At 52.2% G+C, this 13,853-nt stretch overlaps 1 protein-coding gene across 1 annotated transcript in view; it reads right to left on the reverse strand.

Annotated features, from left to right (window-relative positions):
• Positions 1-1,489: 1,489 nt before the first annotated feature.
• Positions 1,490-13,853, reverse strand: part of LOC139256305 (zinc finger protein ZFP2-like) — a 55,059-nt gene continuing 42,695 nt past the window's right edge. The window contains exon 3 of the mRNA XM_070874184.1: positions 1,490-5,441. Coding sequence (XP_070730285.1) covers positions 4,181-5,441 — 1,261 coding nt within the window. The 3' untranslated portion in view covers positions 1,490-4,180. The remainder of the gene's footprint in view (positions 5,442-13,853) is intronic.

Below are 13,853 nucleotides of genomic sequence, written 5' to 3' on the forward strand. Positions count from 1 at the left end.
CATTAAAGATGAAATAGCAGCGCATTTGGAAAGCAGTGACAGGATCGGTCCAAGTCAGCATGGATTTATGAAAGGGAAATCATGCTTGACAAATCTTCTGGAATTTTTTGAGGATGTAACTAGTAGAGTGGACAAGGGAGAACCAGTGGATGTGGTGTATTTGGACTTTCAAAAGGCTTTTGACAAGGTTCCACACAAGAGATTGGTGTGCAAAATCAAAGCACATGGTGTTGGGGGTAATATACTGATGTGGTTAGAGAACTGGTTGGCAGACAGGAAGCAGAGAGTTGGGATAAACGGGTCCTTTTCAGAATGGCAGGCAGTGACTAGTGGGGTGCCGCAGGGCTCAGTGCTGGGACCCCAGCTCTTTACAATATACATCAAGGATTTGGATGAAGGAATTGAGTGTAATATATCCAAGTTTGCAGATGACACTAAGCTGGGTGGCGGTGTGAGCTGTGAGGAGGACGCTAAGAGGCTGCAGGGTGACTTGGACAGGTTAGGTGAGTGGGCAAATGCATGGCAGATGCAGTATAATGTGGATAAATGTGAGTTTATCCACTTTGGGGGCAAAAACGCGAGGACAGAATATTATCTGAATGGTGGCAGATTAGGAAAAGGGGAGGTGCAACGAGACCTGGGTGTCATGGTACATCAGTCATTGAAAGTTGGCATGCAGGTACAGCAGGCGGTGAAGAAGGCAAATGGTATGTTAGCCTTCATAGCTAGGGGATTTGAGTATAGGAGCAGGGAGGTCTTACTGCAGTTGTACAGGGCCTTGGTGAGGCCTCACCTGGAATATTGTGTTCAGTTTTGGTCTCCTAATCTGAGGATGAACGTTCTTGCTACTGAGGGAGTGCAACGAAGGTTCACCAGACTGATTCCTGGGATGGCGGGACTGACATATGAGGAGAGACTGGATCAACTGGGCCTTTATACACTGGAGTTTAGAAGGATGAGAGGGGATCTCATAGAAACTTACAAGATTCTGACGGGACTGGACAGGTTAGATGCGGGAAGAATGTTCCCGATGATGGGGAAGTCCAGAACCAGGGGACACAGTCTAAGGATAAGGGGTAGGCCATTTAGGACTGAGATGTGAAGAAACTTCTTCACTGATAGAGTTGTTAACCTGTGGAATTCCCTGCCGCAGAGAGTTGTTGATGTCAGTTCATTGGATATATTCAAGAGGGAGTTAGATATGGCCCTTATGGCTAAAGGGATCAAGGGGTATGGAGAGAAAGCAGGAAAGGGGTACTGAGCTGAATGATCAGCCATGATCTTATTGAATGGTGGTGCAGGCTCGAAGGGCCGAATGGCCAACTCCTGCACCTATTTTCATGTTTCTATGTTTGGTCGTCCCTGTAAACAGCTTGTGGGTCATCTCCTCCCCCTCTACACATGGCCCGTCATCTCCTCCCCACCAGACCCTCTGCCCTGTTAGGTCTGTCGAGATTGATCCAAATGATACTGATTCTGACGCCAGAAATTAATCAACGTGTTGGTTTATTGAATAGACACAAATTACAAGCAATCTATACGTCTATACTCACAGGTAGGATAGCCATCGGAGTACGTGAACTTCCATATGGAACCAGCTCTCAGCACAGAATACAAAACTACTGAAAACAGTTCCTATTTACACACGGAGAGTTTCGAAGCTCTTGCCTGGCGACTTGGATCTGAACAGATCAATTGTGAGATGTGTATCGTGTGATCCTGGTGATATGTCCAGGTGCCAACGAGGCACAGCGCTCGGCGTCATCGCTGGAACGCAAAGGCACTCCGTCTCTCATCAGTAGACAATAAGAAAGCTGCACAACGGCAAACATTCACACTTCAACCAGAATATTAGTAACATAAACCAGCCATGCCTTCAGCAGACAGGCCATTATTCTTTACACTGATCCTCGGAAACTGACAGCTCCTGATCGCACTTTCGCCTAATCTAAACCATGTGTTATCCTGCATCACAAATACATTCCCAACGTGTGGATATTAGTGCCGACGTCTGCACTGGCTCAGCTATTTCCCCTTTCACACAGGATCTGCCAAGCCTTCTGCTGAACGGTGGCCCACGTATGCCTGCTACTTTCTACACTGCCTCCGTTACGGTGGTCGCTAACTATCCCATAATACCCTTAACCTACGCCAAGCTGTTAACCTATTGTATTATACACTGCCCTACAGCCCCTCTTCCTCCCCGTGAACTCGGCTGCTTTGAGAGATACCAAGGAGTGGACACACCGAGTGTTTAAAACAAAGCTGCTTGATTTGACCTCTCTCCAGCTCAGTTCCAGGGGTTGTTCATGTCAGAGCCCAGCTGTCAGAATGGACAGGGTCCAGTCCTGGGTGTGATTTAACAGCACAACCCTGCAGTCACAAGATAGCTGGTGAGGTGAAGGGAGGCCCCCTGAGTCCAGCAACCAATTGCAGGATTTCCATCCCTTCTGCTTCAGCTGGGAGTCTGTTCCGTGTGCCGAGCACCCTGGCAAGCAACAACCTCTCAATGCCAGCACTAAAATGTCCATTTGCTGGCCTGACCCTGTGAGCCTTGGTCCTGCCCTCCATTTGAAGCAATACCATCCATTTAACTGTTGTGTGGCCTTTCAGCAGCTTGTAAAGTAAGGTCACGTCGGAGTCACCTCCCTCTCGGGTCCAAGACCTCCGGCCCTGCCTCGTTGCCCAAGCCCTCAGGTGCTGGGGCAAGAGCACAGTGGCACCGGGGGTGGAGCTGGACACGGTGCTCGAGCCAGCCGCAGCACCCAACTTGCTGGGGCTCTGGAGATCGACGTCCCAGTGGCTGTGTGTGCATAGGTCAGGACCTGCGGTGTCCGTCTCCATCACCGTGATCTGCATTCCTCCTTCCCACGTACAGCTGGCTCAACCCCTGCGGTGTCCGTCTCCATCACCGTGATCTGCATTCCTCCTTCCCACGTACAGCTGGCTCAACCCGGAGGTGTCCGTCTCCATCACTGTGTCACTCGGTCGCCAGTGAATTCCAACGGCTCTTCTCCCGTCCACTTACACATCCGTTCTGCTCTCAGCTGCCTCCTTGGCTTTTGCTGACCCTCCCCATTTGGTATCATCTGCAATTTTTTAATTTTTTTTTGTATAAACCTCGTTTGCATCCAGGTCCTCGATGTAAATTAGAAATGGTCGTGGTCCCAATTCGGAGCAACCAACTGGGACAAGCAACCAGAAATAAGCCCCCACCCACCCCTCCAATGAGTACGTCGTTCTCGATAACCCAGTCAGCTTCTGATCCATCCTTGGCCCAATCCCACAGCTTCAGTTTCGCGTGAAGACTTCCATGTGCAACTTCATCCAAAGCCTTTGTGAAGTTGCGGTGCAGCACGTGACAGGGATCTGCCGCGGTTTCTTTCAGGACGCGACATCTCGAGGCCGCGACCTTGCAGCAACTTGTATTTCTGTCTTGCCTGCGACAAACAAAAACCATACCAAGGTGCTTCACAGAGGAGCGAGTGAACGGCCCTGACGCTCTTCCTCGGGGGGAGCGGAGGGAGATTATTACATAGAGTCTACACAGCAGAAACAGGCCACTGGGTGTTTAGACTTCACCCGAGACTCCCCCCACTCTAATTACCCTCCCTGAACCCCCTCTCCCTCGAGGACACAGCAAGGCTTCCCTGAAATGCATCAAACGAGATGTGGCAGTAAGCTCCACATTCTCCCACGGCCCCCACCCACGCTCACTTGGGGAAAGAGATTCCCTCGAAATTCTTTTACGGAGCCTCCCAACCCAAACACTGAAATCCCCACACCCCTGTCCACCAACACCCCACAGCCAGTCCCTCCATCACTCCTGCTCTCTGACTTCCCTCCAGACACCCCATTCCCCAATTCTGGCCTCTGGTGGTGGCCGAGCCTTCAGCTGCCCTGACCCCACGCTCCGGGCATTCCCTCCTCGGCTAAACAAAAACCTCCGCAAGGCCCACCTGGTGAGCAGGTTTTTGGCTAGCCCTCCTCGCCGCTCCCTGACCAGTTCAGCGCTCGTTTACTGTGAAGAACCTTGGAACCGTTCATCAACCAGCCGAGGCACTGCAGAAATACAACTTGTTGGGTCTGCGGAAGACAACGTGTGTTTCGATGGCGCCTTTCGGCCCCCTCCGGGTGCTTCTTGGGATAATCCTCGACTTGGTGCTGGTCATCGGCAGCGTTACACCTGGAACTGAAGGTAGACCAACGGCTCCGCGTTAGCCGCCGGCGCCTGATTGGTCGCCACGCACTGGTGGGTCAGCAGCTCGGCCCACTGTGTGAAGTCCTTCCCGCACATGGAGCAGATGAAGGGCCTTTCGCCGGCGTGGAGGCGTTGGTGCCGGAGGAGGTGGGAGGACTGAGTGAACTCCTTGCCGCAGGTTGTGCAGTTGAAGGGCCGCTCCCCGGTGTGTACGCGCTGGTGGGTCAGCAGGTGGGACAACTGGCGGAATCGCTTCCCACACAGGGTGCAGCCACACGGTCGCTCGTCGGTGTGGATGCGCTGGTGTTTCAGCAGCTCCTCCGAGCCCTTGAAGGTCTTGCCGCACTCGGGGCACTTGAAGGGCCGGACGTCGGTGTGCACGCGCTTGTGGGTCACCAGGTGGGAGGAGCGGGTGAAGCCCTTGCCGCACACGGAGCAGGTGAAGGGCCGCTCCCCGGTGTGGATGCGCTGGTGGGTGAGCAGGTGGGAGGAGCGGGTGAAGCCCTTGCCGCACATGGAGCAGGTGAAGGGCCGCTCCCCGGTGTGGATGCGCTGGTGGGTCAGCAGGCTGGAGGCCTGCGTGAACTCCTTGCCGCACAGCGAGCAGTTGAAGGGCCGCTCCCCGGTGTGCGTGCGCTGGTGTATCTGCAGGTTGGAGGAGCCGGTGAAGCCCTTGCCGCACACGGAGCAGGTGAAGGGCCGCTCCCCGGAGTGGATGCGCTGGTGGGTCAGCAGGTTGGAGGTCTGAGTGAAGCGTTTGCCGCACACAGAGCAGCTGAAGGGCCTCTCCCCGGTGTGACTGCGCCAGTGCGTCTCCAGCTTGGACGGGTAGCTGAAGCCCTTGCCGCAGACGCCACACTTGTAGGGCTGCTCGCCCGTGTCGTTGCACTTGTGCATCATGAGGCTGTCTGAGCCGCTGAAGGTGCGGTCACAGATGGAGCACGTGTACGGCTTTTCATGGCTGTGAATGTTGCAGTGGTTTCTCAGGCTGTGCAACTGGTTAAAGCTCTTTCCACAGTCGGAGCACTGGAACACTCTCCCCCGAGTGTGTGTGTCTCGGTGTTTCTCCATCCACACTAAAGTTTTAAATCTCTTCCCACACACGGAGCAGACAAACCCTTCCCCGTCGATACTCAAAGGCCGCGGATAGTCAGGTCCTGAGGAATCGGGGGAGTCTGGCACATCCTGACGCGATGTTCGGTTCGAGTTTCCCCTCGGCAAATCCTCCTCTTCTAATGCCCTGTAAAAGGAGTTTACAAAAGCCATCATTGTAAGTGCAGGATTGGAATTCAGAATATTCTCTCCTCTCTCGTCCCCCAAAGCTCACCGTTTGACACACTCCCGAACTCGCTGTTGAAATTCGGATTCATTACTTGGTCGTTGCCCCTCCCCCACCCTCCATTCACTGGTCCCCCTCCCCTGAAAGTACTGACTCTGGCTGGGTTCAGTTCTACACTCACTGGTTCCCCTCCCCTGAAGGTGCTGACTCTGGCTGGGTTCAGTTCTACACTCTCTGGTTCCCCTCCCCTGAAGGTGCTGACTCTGGCTGGGTTCAGTTCTACACTCACTGGTTCCCCTCCCCTGAAGGTACTGACTCTGGCTGGGTTCAGTTCTACACTCACTGGTTCCCCTCCCCTGAAGGTGCTGACTCTGGCTGGGTTCAGTTCTACACTCACTGGTTCCCCTCCCCTGAAGGTACTGACTCTGGCTGGGTTCAGTTCCACACTCACTGGTTCCCCTCCCCTGAAGGTACTGACTCTGGCTGGGTTCAGTCCTACACTCACTGGTTCCCCTCCCCTGGAGGTACTGACTCTGGCTGGGTTCCCCTCCCCTGAAGGTACTGACTCTGGCTGGGTTCAGTTCTGCACTCACTGGTTCCCCTCCCCTGAAGGTGCTGACTCTGGCTGGGTTCAGTTCTACACTCACTGGTTCCCCTCCCCTGGAGGTACTGACTCTGGCTGAGTTCAGTTCTATACTCACTGGTTCTCCTCCCCTGAAGGTACTGACTCTGGCTGGGTTCAGTTCTATACTCACTGGTTCTCCTCCCCTGAAGGTACTGACTCTGGCTGGGTTCAGTTCTACACTCACTGGTTCCCCTCCCCTGGAGGTACTGACTCTGGCTGGGTTCAGTTCTACACTCACTGGTTCCCCTCCCCTGAAGGTACTGACTCTGGCTGGGTTCAGTTCTACACTCACTGGTTCCCCTCCCCTGGAGGTACTGACTCTGGCTGGGTTCAGTTCTACACTCACTGGTTCCCCTCCCCTGAAGGTACTGACTCTGGCTGGGTTCAGTTCTACACTCACTGGTTCCCCTCCCCTGAAGGTACTGACTCTGGTTGGGTTCAGTTCTGCACTCACTGGTTCCCCTCCCCTGGAGGTACTGACTCTGGCTGGGTTCCCCTCCCCTGAAAGTACTGACTCTGGCTGGGTTCAGTTCTACACTCACTGGTTACCCTCCCCTGAAAGTACTGACTCTGGCTGGGTTCAGTTCTACACTCACTGGTTCCCCTCCCCTGAAGGTGCTGACTCTGGCTGGGTTCAGTTCTACACTCACTGGTTCCCCTCCCCTGAAGGTACTGACTCTGGCTGGGTTCAGTTCTACACTCACTGGTTCCCCTCCCCTGAAGGTACTGACTCTGGCTGGGTTCAGTTCCACACTCACTGGTTCCCCTCCCCTGAAGGTGCTGACTCTGGCTGGGTTCAGTTCTACACTCACTGGTTCCCCTCCCCTGAAGGTACTGACTCTGGCTGGGTTCAGTTCTACACTCACTGGTTCCCCTCCCCTGAAGGTACTGACTCTGGCTGGGTTCAGTCCTACACTCACTGGTTCCCCTCCCCTGGAGGTACTGACTCTGGCTGGGTTCAGTTCTGCACTCACTGGTTCCCCTCCCCTGAAGGTGCTGACTCTGGCTGGGTTCAGTCCTACACTCACTGGTTCCCCTCCCCTGGAGGTACTGACTCTGGCTGGGTTCAGTTCTGCACTCACTGGTTCCCCTCCCCTGGAGGTACTGACTCTGGCTGAGTTCAGTTCTATACTCACTGGTTCTCCTCCCCTGAAGGTACTGACTCTGGCTGGGTTCAGTTCTACACTCACTGGTTCCCCTCCCCTGAAGGTACTGACTCTGGCTGGGTTCAGTTCTACACTCACTGGTTCCCCTCCCCTGAAGGTACTGACTCTGGCTGGGTTCAGTTCTACACTCACTGGTTCCCCTCCCCTGAAGGTACTGACTCTGGCTGGGTTCAGTTCTATACTCACTGGTTCTCCTCCCCTGAAGGTACTGACTCTGGCTGGGTTCAGTTCTACACTCACTGGTTCCCCTCCCCTGGAGGTACTGACTCTGGCTGGGTTCAGTTCTACACTCACTGGTTCCCCTCCCCTGAAGGTACTGACTCTGGCTGGGTTCAGTTCTACACTCACTGGTTCCCCTCCCCTGAAGGTACTGACTCTGGCTGGGTTCAGTTCTACACTCACTGGTTCTCCTCCCCTGAAGGTACTGACTCTGGCTGGGTTCAGTTCTACACTCACTGGTTCCCCTCCCCTGAAGGTACTGACTCTGGCTGGGTTCAGTTCTACACTCACTGGTTCCCCTCCCCTGAAGGTACTGACTCTGGCTGGGTTCAGTTCCACACTCACTGGTTCCCCTCCCCTGAAGGTGCTGACTCTGGCTGGGTTCAGTCCTGCACTCACTGGTTCCCCTCCCCTGGAGGTACTGACTCTGGCTGGGTTCCCCTCCCCTGAAGGTACTGACTCTGGCTGGGTTCAGTTCTGCACTCACTGGTTCCCCTCCCCTGAAGGTGCTGACTCTGGCTGGGTTCAGTTCTACACTCACTGGTTCCCCTCCCCTGGAGGTACTGACTCTGGCTGGGTTCCCCTCCCCTGAAGGTACTGACTTTGGCTGGGTTCAGTTCTACACTCATTGGTTCCCCTCCCCTGAAGGTGCTGACTCTGGCTGGGTTCAGTTCTACACTCACTGGTTCCCCTCCCCTGAAGGTACTGACTCTGGCTGGGTTCAGTTCTACACTCTCTCGTTCCCCTCCCCTGAAGGTACTGACTCTGGCTGGGTTCAGTTCTACACTCTCTGGTTCCCCTCCCCTGAAGGTACTGACTCTGGCTGGGTTCAGTTCTGCACTCACTGGTTCCCCTCCCCTGAAGGTACTGACTCTGGCTGGGTTCAGTTCTACACTCACTGGTTCCCCTCCCCTGAAGGTACTGACTCTGGCTGGGTTCAGTTCTACACTCACTGGTTCCTGTCCCATAGGAAATCACAGAAATTTAAAGACGGAAGGAGACCATTTCGGCCCATCGTGTCTGCTCACATGTAGTGGGTATGATTAGGAAGTTTGCAGGTGACACTAAAATAGGCTGTGTGGTTGAGAATTAAGAAGAAAGCTGTGGACTGTAGGAAGATATCAATGTACTGGTCAGGGGGGCAGTAAAGTGGCAAATGGAATTCAATTCGGATAAGTGTGAGGTAATGCATTTGGGGAGGGCTAACAAGGCAAGGGATTACACATTAAATGGTAGGACACTGAAAATTGTAGAGGAACAGAGGGACCTTGGAGTGCAGATCCACAGATCCCTGAAAGTGGCAGGCCAGGTAGATAAGGTAGTTAAGAAGGCATACGGAATACTTGCCTTTATTAGCCAAGGCATGGAATACAAGAGCAGGGAGGTTATGCTTGAATTGTATAAAACACTAGTTAGACCACAGTTGGAATACTGTGTGCAGTTCTGGTCACCACATTACAGGAAAGATGTGATTGTACTGGAGAGGGTGCAGAGGAGATTCACAAGAATGTTGCCTGGACTGGAGAATTTTAGTGATGAGGAAAGATTGGATAGGCTGGGTCTGTTTTCTTTGGAACAGAGGAGGCTGAGGGGAGAGCTGATTGAGGTGTATAAAATTATGAGGGACCCGGATAGAAAGGACCTGTTTCCCTTGGCAGAAGGGTCCATAACCAAGGGACATAGATTTAAAGTTTAGAGGGGATTTGAGGGGAAATGGCTGACTTGCTGATGCCTTACTACGTCTCAGTCTTTGCAGTGCAGGATGAGGATAATGTACCAGAGGTACGAGAAAAATAAAAACCAAAAGGGAGGAACTTACTGCATTTAGGACAAATTATAAAAATGGTAATGGAGGAAATAATGAGAGGAAGGAGAGGCCCATCTCCAGCACCTGATGGTTTCCAGCCCAGGGGATTAAAAGCTCAGGATATTTTGTAGATGTTCTGGTCATCATTTTCCAAAATTCTCTTGATTCAGTAATCGTTCCCTTGGGATTGCAAATTTGCTAATGTCACTCAATTATTTAAGAATGGTAGAAGAGATAAATTAGAAAATTATCGACCTATTCTAATGTGTTGTGGGGAAGCTACTAAAATCGGTGATTCGGGACAGAGTGACTGATCATTTGGACAATATGAGCTGATCATACAATCACAGACATTCACAGCACGGAAGGAGACCATTTCGGCCCATTGTGTCCGTGCCGGCCGACCAAGAGGCTATTCAGCCTAATCCCACTTTCCCGCTCTCGGTCCGTAGCCCTGAAGGTTACGGCACTTCAGGTACACATCCAGGTACTTTTTAAATGTGGTGAGGGTTTCTGTCTCTACCACCCTTTCAGGTAGTGAGTTCCAGACCCCCACCACCCTCTGGGTGAAGACATTTTCCCTCAAATCCCCTCTAAACCTCTACCAATTAGTTTCAATCGGTGCCCCCTGGTTGTTGACCCCTCTGCCAGGGGAAACAGGTCCGTCCTATCCATCTCAGGATTGTTAGTCAGAGTAGGAATCGCAGGATAGCTCAGCTAAATATGTGGCTTGAGGAGTGGTGTAAGAGGGAGGGATTCAAATTCCTGGGACATTGGAACCGGTTCTGGGGGAGGTGGGACCAGTACAAACCGGACGGTCTGCACCTGGGCAGGACCGGAACCAATGTCCGAGGAGGAGTGTTTGCTAGATCTGTTGCGGAGGATTTAAACTAATAGGGCAGGGGGATGGGAATCTATGCAGGGAGACAGAGGGAAATAAAATGGGGGCAGAAGCAAAAGGTAGAAAGGAGAAAAGGAAAAGTGGAGGGCAGAGAAATCAAAGGCAAAAAGTGGATGGAATTGGAGGGTTGGATCGTGAATTGGTTCGCAGTCAGGAGACAGAGAGTGGGTATACTGAGCATGTGCTCAAATTGGCAGGACGTGACGAGTGAGTGTGCTGTAACCATTCTATCATCACAATGAATCTGTATAAAACACTGGTTCGGTCTCAACTGGAGCATTGTGTCCAATTCTGGGCACCACACATTAGGATGTGAAGGCCTGAGAGTGGGTGCAGGAAAGATTGACAAGAATGATTCACGAGATGAGGGACTTCAGTTCCGTGGATTGACTGGAGAAGCTGGGGTTGTTCTCCTTGGAGCAGAGAAGTGTTCAAAATCATGAGGGATCCGGACAGAGTAGATAGAGAGATACTGTTCCCACTGGTGGAGGGGTCGAGAACCAGAGGAGACGGATATAAGGTGATTGGAAGAAGACCGAAGGCGACGTGAGGAAAAACGGTTTTACGCAGCGAGTGGGTAAGATCTGGAATGCACTGGTGGAGGCAGACTCAATTTTATCTTTCAAAAGGGAATTGGATATGAAGTATGTGAAGGAAAAAAAGTGCTAGGCTGCAGGGAGAGGGCGGGGGAGTGGGGCGAGCAGAGTGTCAGGACAGGTTCGACGGGCCAAGTCTCCTTCCATGCTGTAATTCCAGTGGTGTGCCCCAGGGGCCTGAACTATTCATAGATCAAATTCATTCACTAATATCGGGAGCCTTATCTCCAAGGTTGGTGACACAGTAAATAGCAGAGGTGGGAGCAGAAAGTTGCAAATGGACATTGATTAGATCATTGGGCAAAACTGTGGCAGCTGCAGTCTAATGTGGGCAAGTGTCAGGTCAGAAGAACATCAGAAATAGGAGCAGGAGTCGGCCATTCGGCCCCTCGAGCCTGCTCTGCCATTCAATAAGATCATGGCTGATCTGATCATGGACTCAGCTCCACTTCCCCGCCCGCTCCCCATAACCCTTTACTCCCGTATCGCTCAAAAATCTGTCGATCTCCACCTTAAATATATTCAATGACACAGTTCTCTCATCTCCTTCTAAATGGGCGGCCCCTTATTCTGAAACTATGCTCCCTGGTTCTAGATTCCCCCACGAGGGGAAATATCCTCTCTGCATCCACCCTGTCCAGCCCACTCAGTATCTTATACGTTTCAATAAGATCACCTCTCATTTTTCTAAACTCCAATGATTAGCCCAATCAAAACAGGAGGAGCCCATTCAGCCCCTCGAGCCTGTTACACAGGAACAGGAGGAGGCCCATTCAGCCCCTCGAGCCTGTTACACAGGAACAGGAGGAGGCCCATTCAGCCCCTCGAGCCTGTTACACAGGAACAGGAGGAGCCCATTTAGCCCCTCGAGCCTGTTACACAGGAACAGGAGGAGGCCCATTCAGCCCCTCGAGCCTGTTACACAGGAACAGGAGGAGCCCATTTAGCCCCTCGAGCCTGTTACACAGGAACAGCAGCCCATTCAGCCCCTCGAGCCTGTTACACAGGAACAGGAGGAGGCCCATTCAGCCCCTCGAGCCTGTTACACAGGAATAACAGCCCATTCAGTCCCTCGAGCCTGTTACACAGGAACAGGAGGAGGCCCATTCAGCCCCTCGAGCCTGTTACACAGGAATAACAGCCCATTCAGCCCCTCGAGCCTGTTACACAGGAACAGGAGGAGGCCATTCAGCCCCTCGAGCCTGTTACACAGGAACAGGAGGAGGCCATTCAACACCTCGAGCCTGTTACACAGGAACAGGAGGCCCATTCAGCCCCTCAAGCCTGTTACACAGGAACAGGAGGAGGCCATTCAACACCTCGAGCCTGTTACACAGGAACAGAAGGAGGCCATTCAACCTCTCGAGCCTGTTACACAGGAACAGGAGGAGCCCATTCAGCCCCTCGAGCCTGTTACACAGGAACAGGAGGAGCCCATTCAGCCCCTCGAGCCTGTTACACAGGAACAGGAGGAGGCCCATTCAGCCCCTCGAGCCTGTTACACAGGAACAGGAGGAGGCCCATTCAGCCCCTCGAGCCTGTTACACAGGAACAGGAGGAGGCCATTCAACCTCTCGAGCCTGTTACACAGGAACAGGAGGAGCCCATTCAGCCCCTCGAGCCTGTTACACAGGAGCAGGAGGAGCCCATTCAGCCCCTCGAGCCTGTTACACAGGAACAGGAGGAGGCCATTCAGCCCCTCGAGCCTGTTACACAGGAACAGGAGGAGGCCATTCAGCCCCTCGAGCCTGTTGCACAGGAACAGGAGGCGGCCTTTCAGAATAGGAATCAACCTAGTGAACCTTCTCTCAACAGCCTCCAATGCAAGTATATCCTTCGTAAAATTCAGAGACTAAAACTGTACGCAGTACTCCAGGTGTGGCCTCACCAATACCCTGTACAGGTGTAGCAGGACTTCCCTGCTTTTATACTCTATCCCCCTTGCAATAAAGGCCAACATTCCATTTGCCTTCCTGATTACTTGCTGTACCCACATTCTCACTGTTTGTGTTTCATGCACAAGGTCTCTCTGTACTGCAGCACTTTGCAATTTTTCTCCATTTAAATTATGATCTGCTTTTCTATTATTTCTGCCAAAGTGGATAACCTCACATTTTCCCACATTATACTCCATCTGCCAAATTTTTGCCCACTCACTGAGCCTGTCTATAACCCTTTGCAGATTTTTTGCGTCCTCCTCACAACTTGCTATCCCACCTATCTTTGTATCATCAGCAAACTTGGCTACATTACACTCTGTCCCTTCATCCAAGTCATTAATATGGATTGTAAATAGTTGGGGTCCCAGCACCGATCCCTGCGGCAACCCACTAGTTACTGATTGCCAACCGTAAAATGACCCATTTATCGCAACTCTGTGTTTTCTGTTAGTTAGCTAATCCTCTATCCATGCTAATATATTGCCCCCAACCCAGTGAGTTCTTATTTTACGCAGTAACCTTTTATGTGGTACCTTATCGAATGCCTTCTGGAAATCCAAATACACCACATCCACTGGTTCCCCCTTATCCACCCTGTTCGTTACATCCTCAAAGTACTCCAGCAAATTTCTCAAACATGACTTCCCTTTCAGAAAACCGTGCTGACTCTGCTTGACTGAATTATGCTTTTCGAAATGTCCGGCTACTGCTTCCTTAATAATGGACTCCAACATTTTCCCCACCGACAGATGTTAGACTAACTGGTCTGTAGTTTCCTGCTTTTTGTCTGCCTCCTTTTTTAATCAGACCCCATGTGGGGTAAGTGCGTTCAGTGCTGGGCATGGCACCACAGGAAGGATATCTTGATGTTGGGAGGGGGAACAGTGAAGATTCACCGGGCCTAACAGGTTGCATGGAGTGGGAAATTCCCCGATGATTAAAGGATGCAATCGGTGAGATAGAGCAAAACTATGTCCACTGGCTCCCCGCCCACAACAAAGCGACATTACATTAAATCTGGAGCTCGGCCGTTCAGCGGTGCTGTCAGGAAACACGTCACACAAAGAGTCGTGCAAATCTGCTTGATTGAGTTTTGACAAAGGGAAAGGGTTGATGAGG

This window comes from Pristiophorus japonicus, unplaced genomic scaffold, assembly GCF_044704955.1.
Source record: "Pristiophorus japonicus isolate sPriJap1 unplaced genomic scaffold, sPriJap1.hap1 HAP1_SCAFFOLD_706, whole genome shotgun sequence".
Classification (NCBI taxonomy): Eukaryota; Metazoa; Chordata; class Chondrichthyes; family Pristiophoridae; genus Pristiophorus; species Pristiophorus japonicus.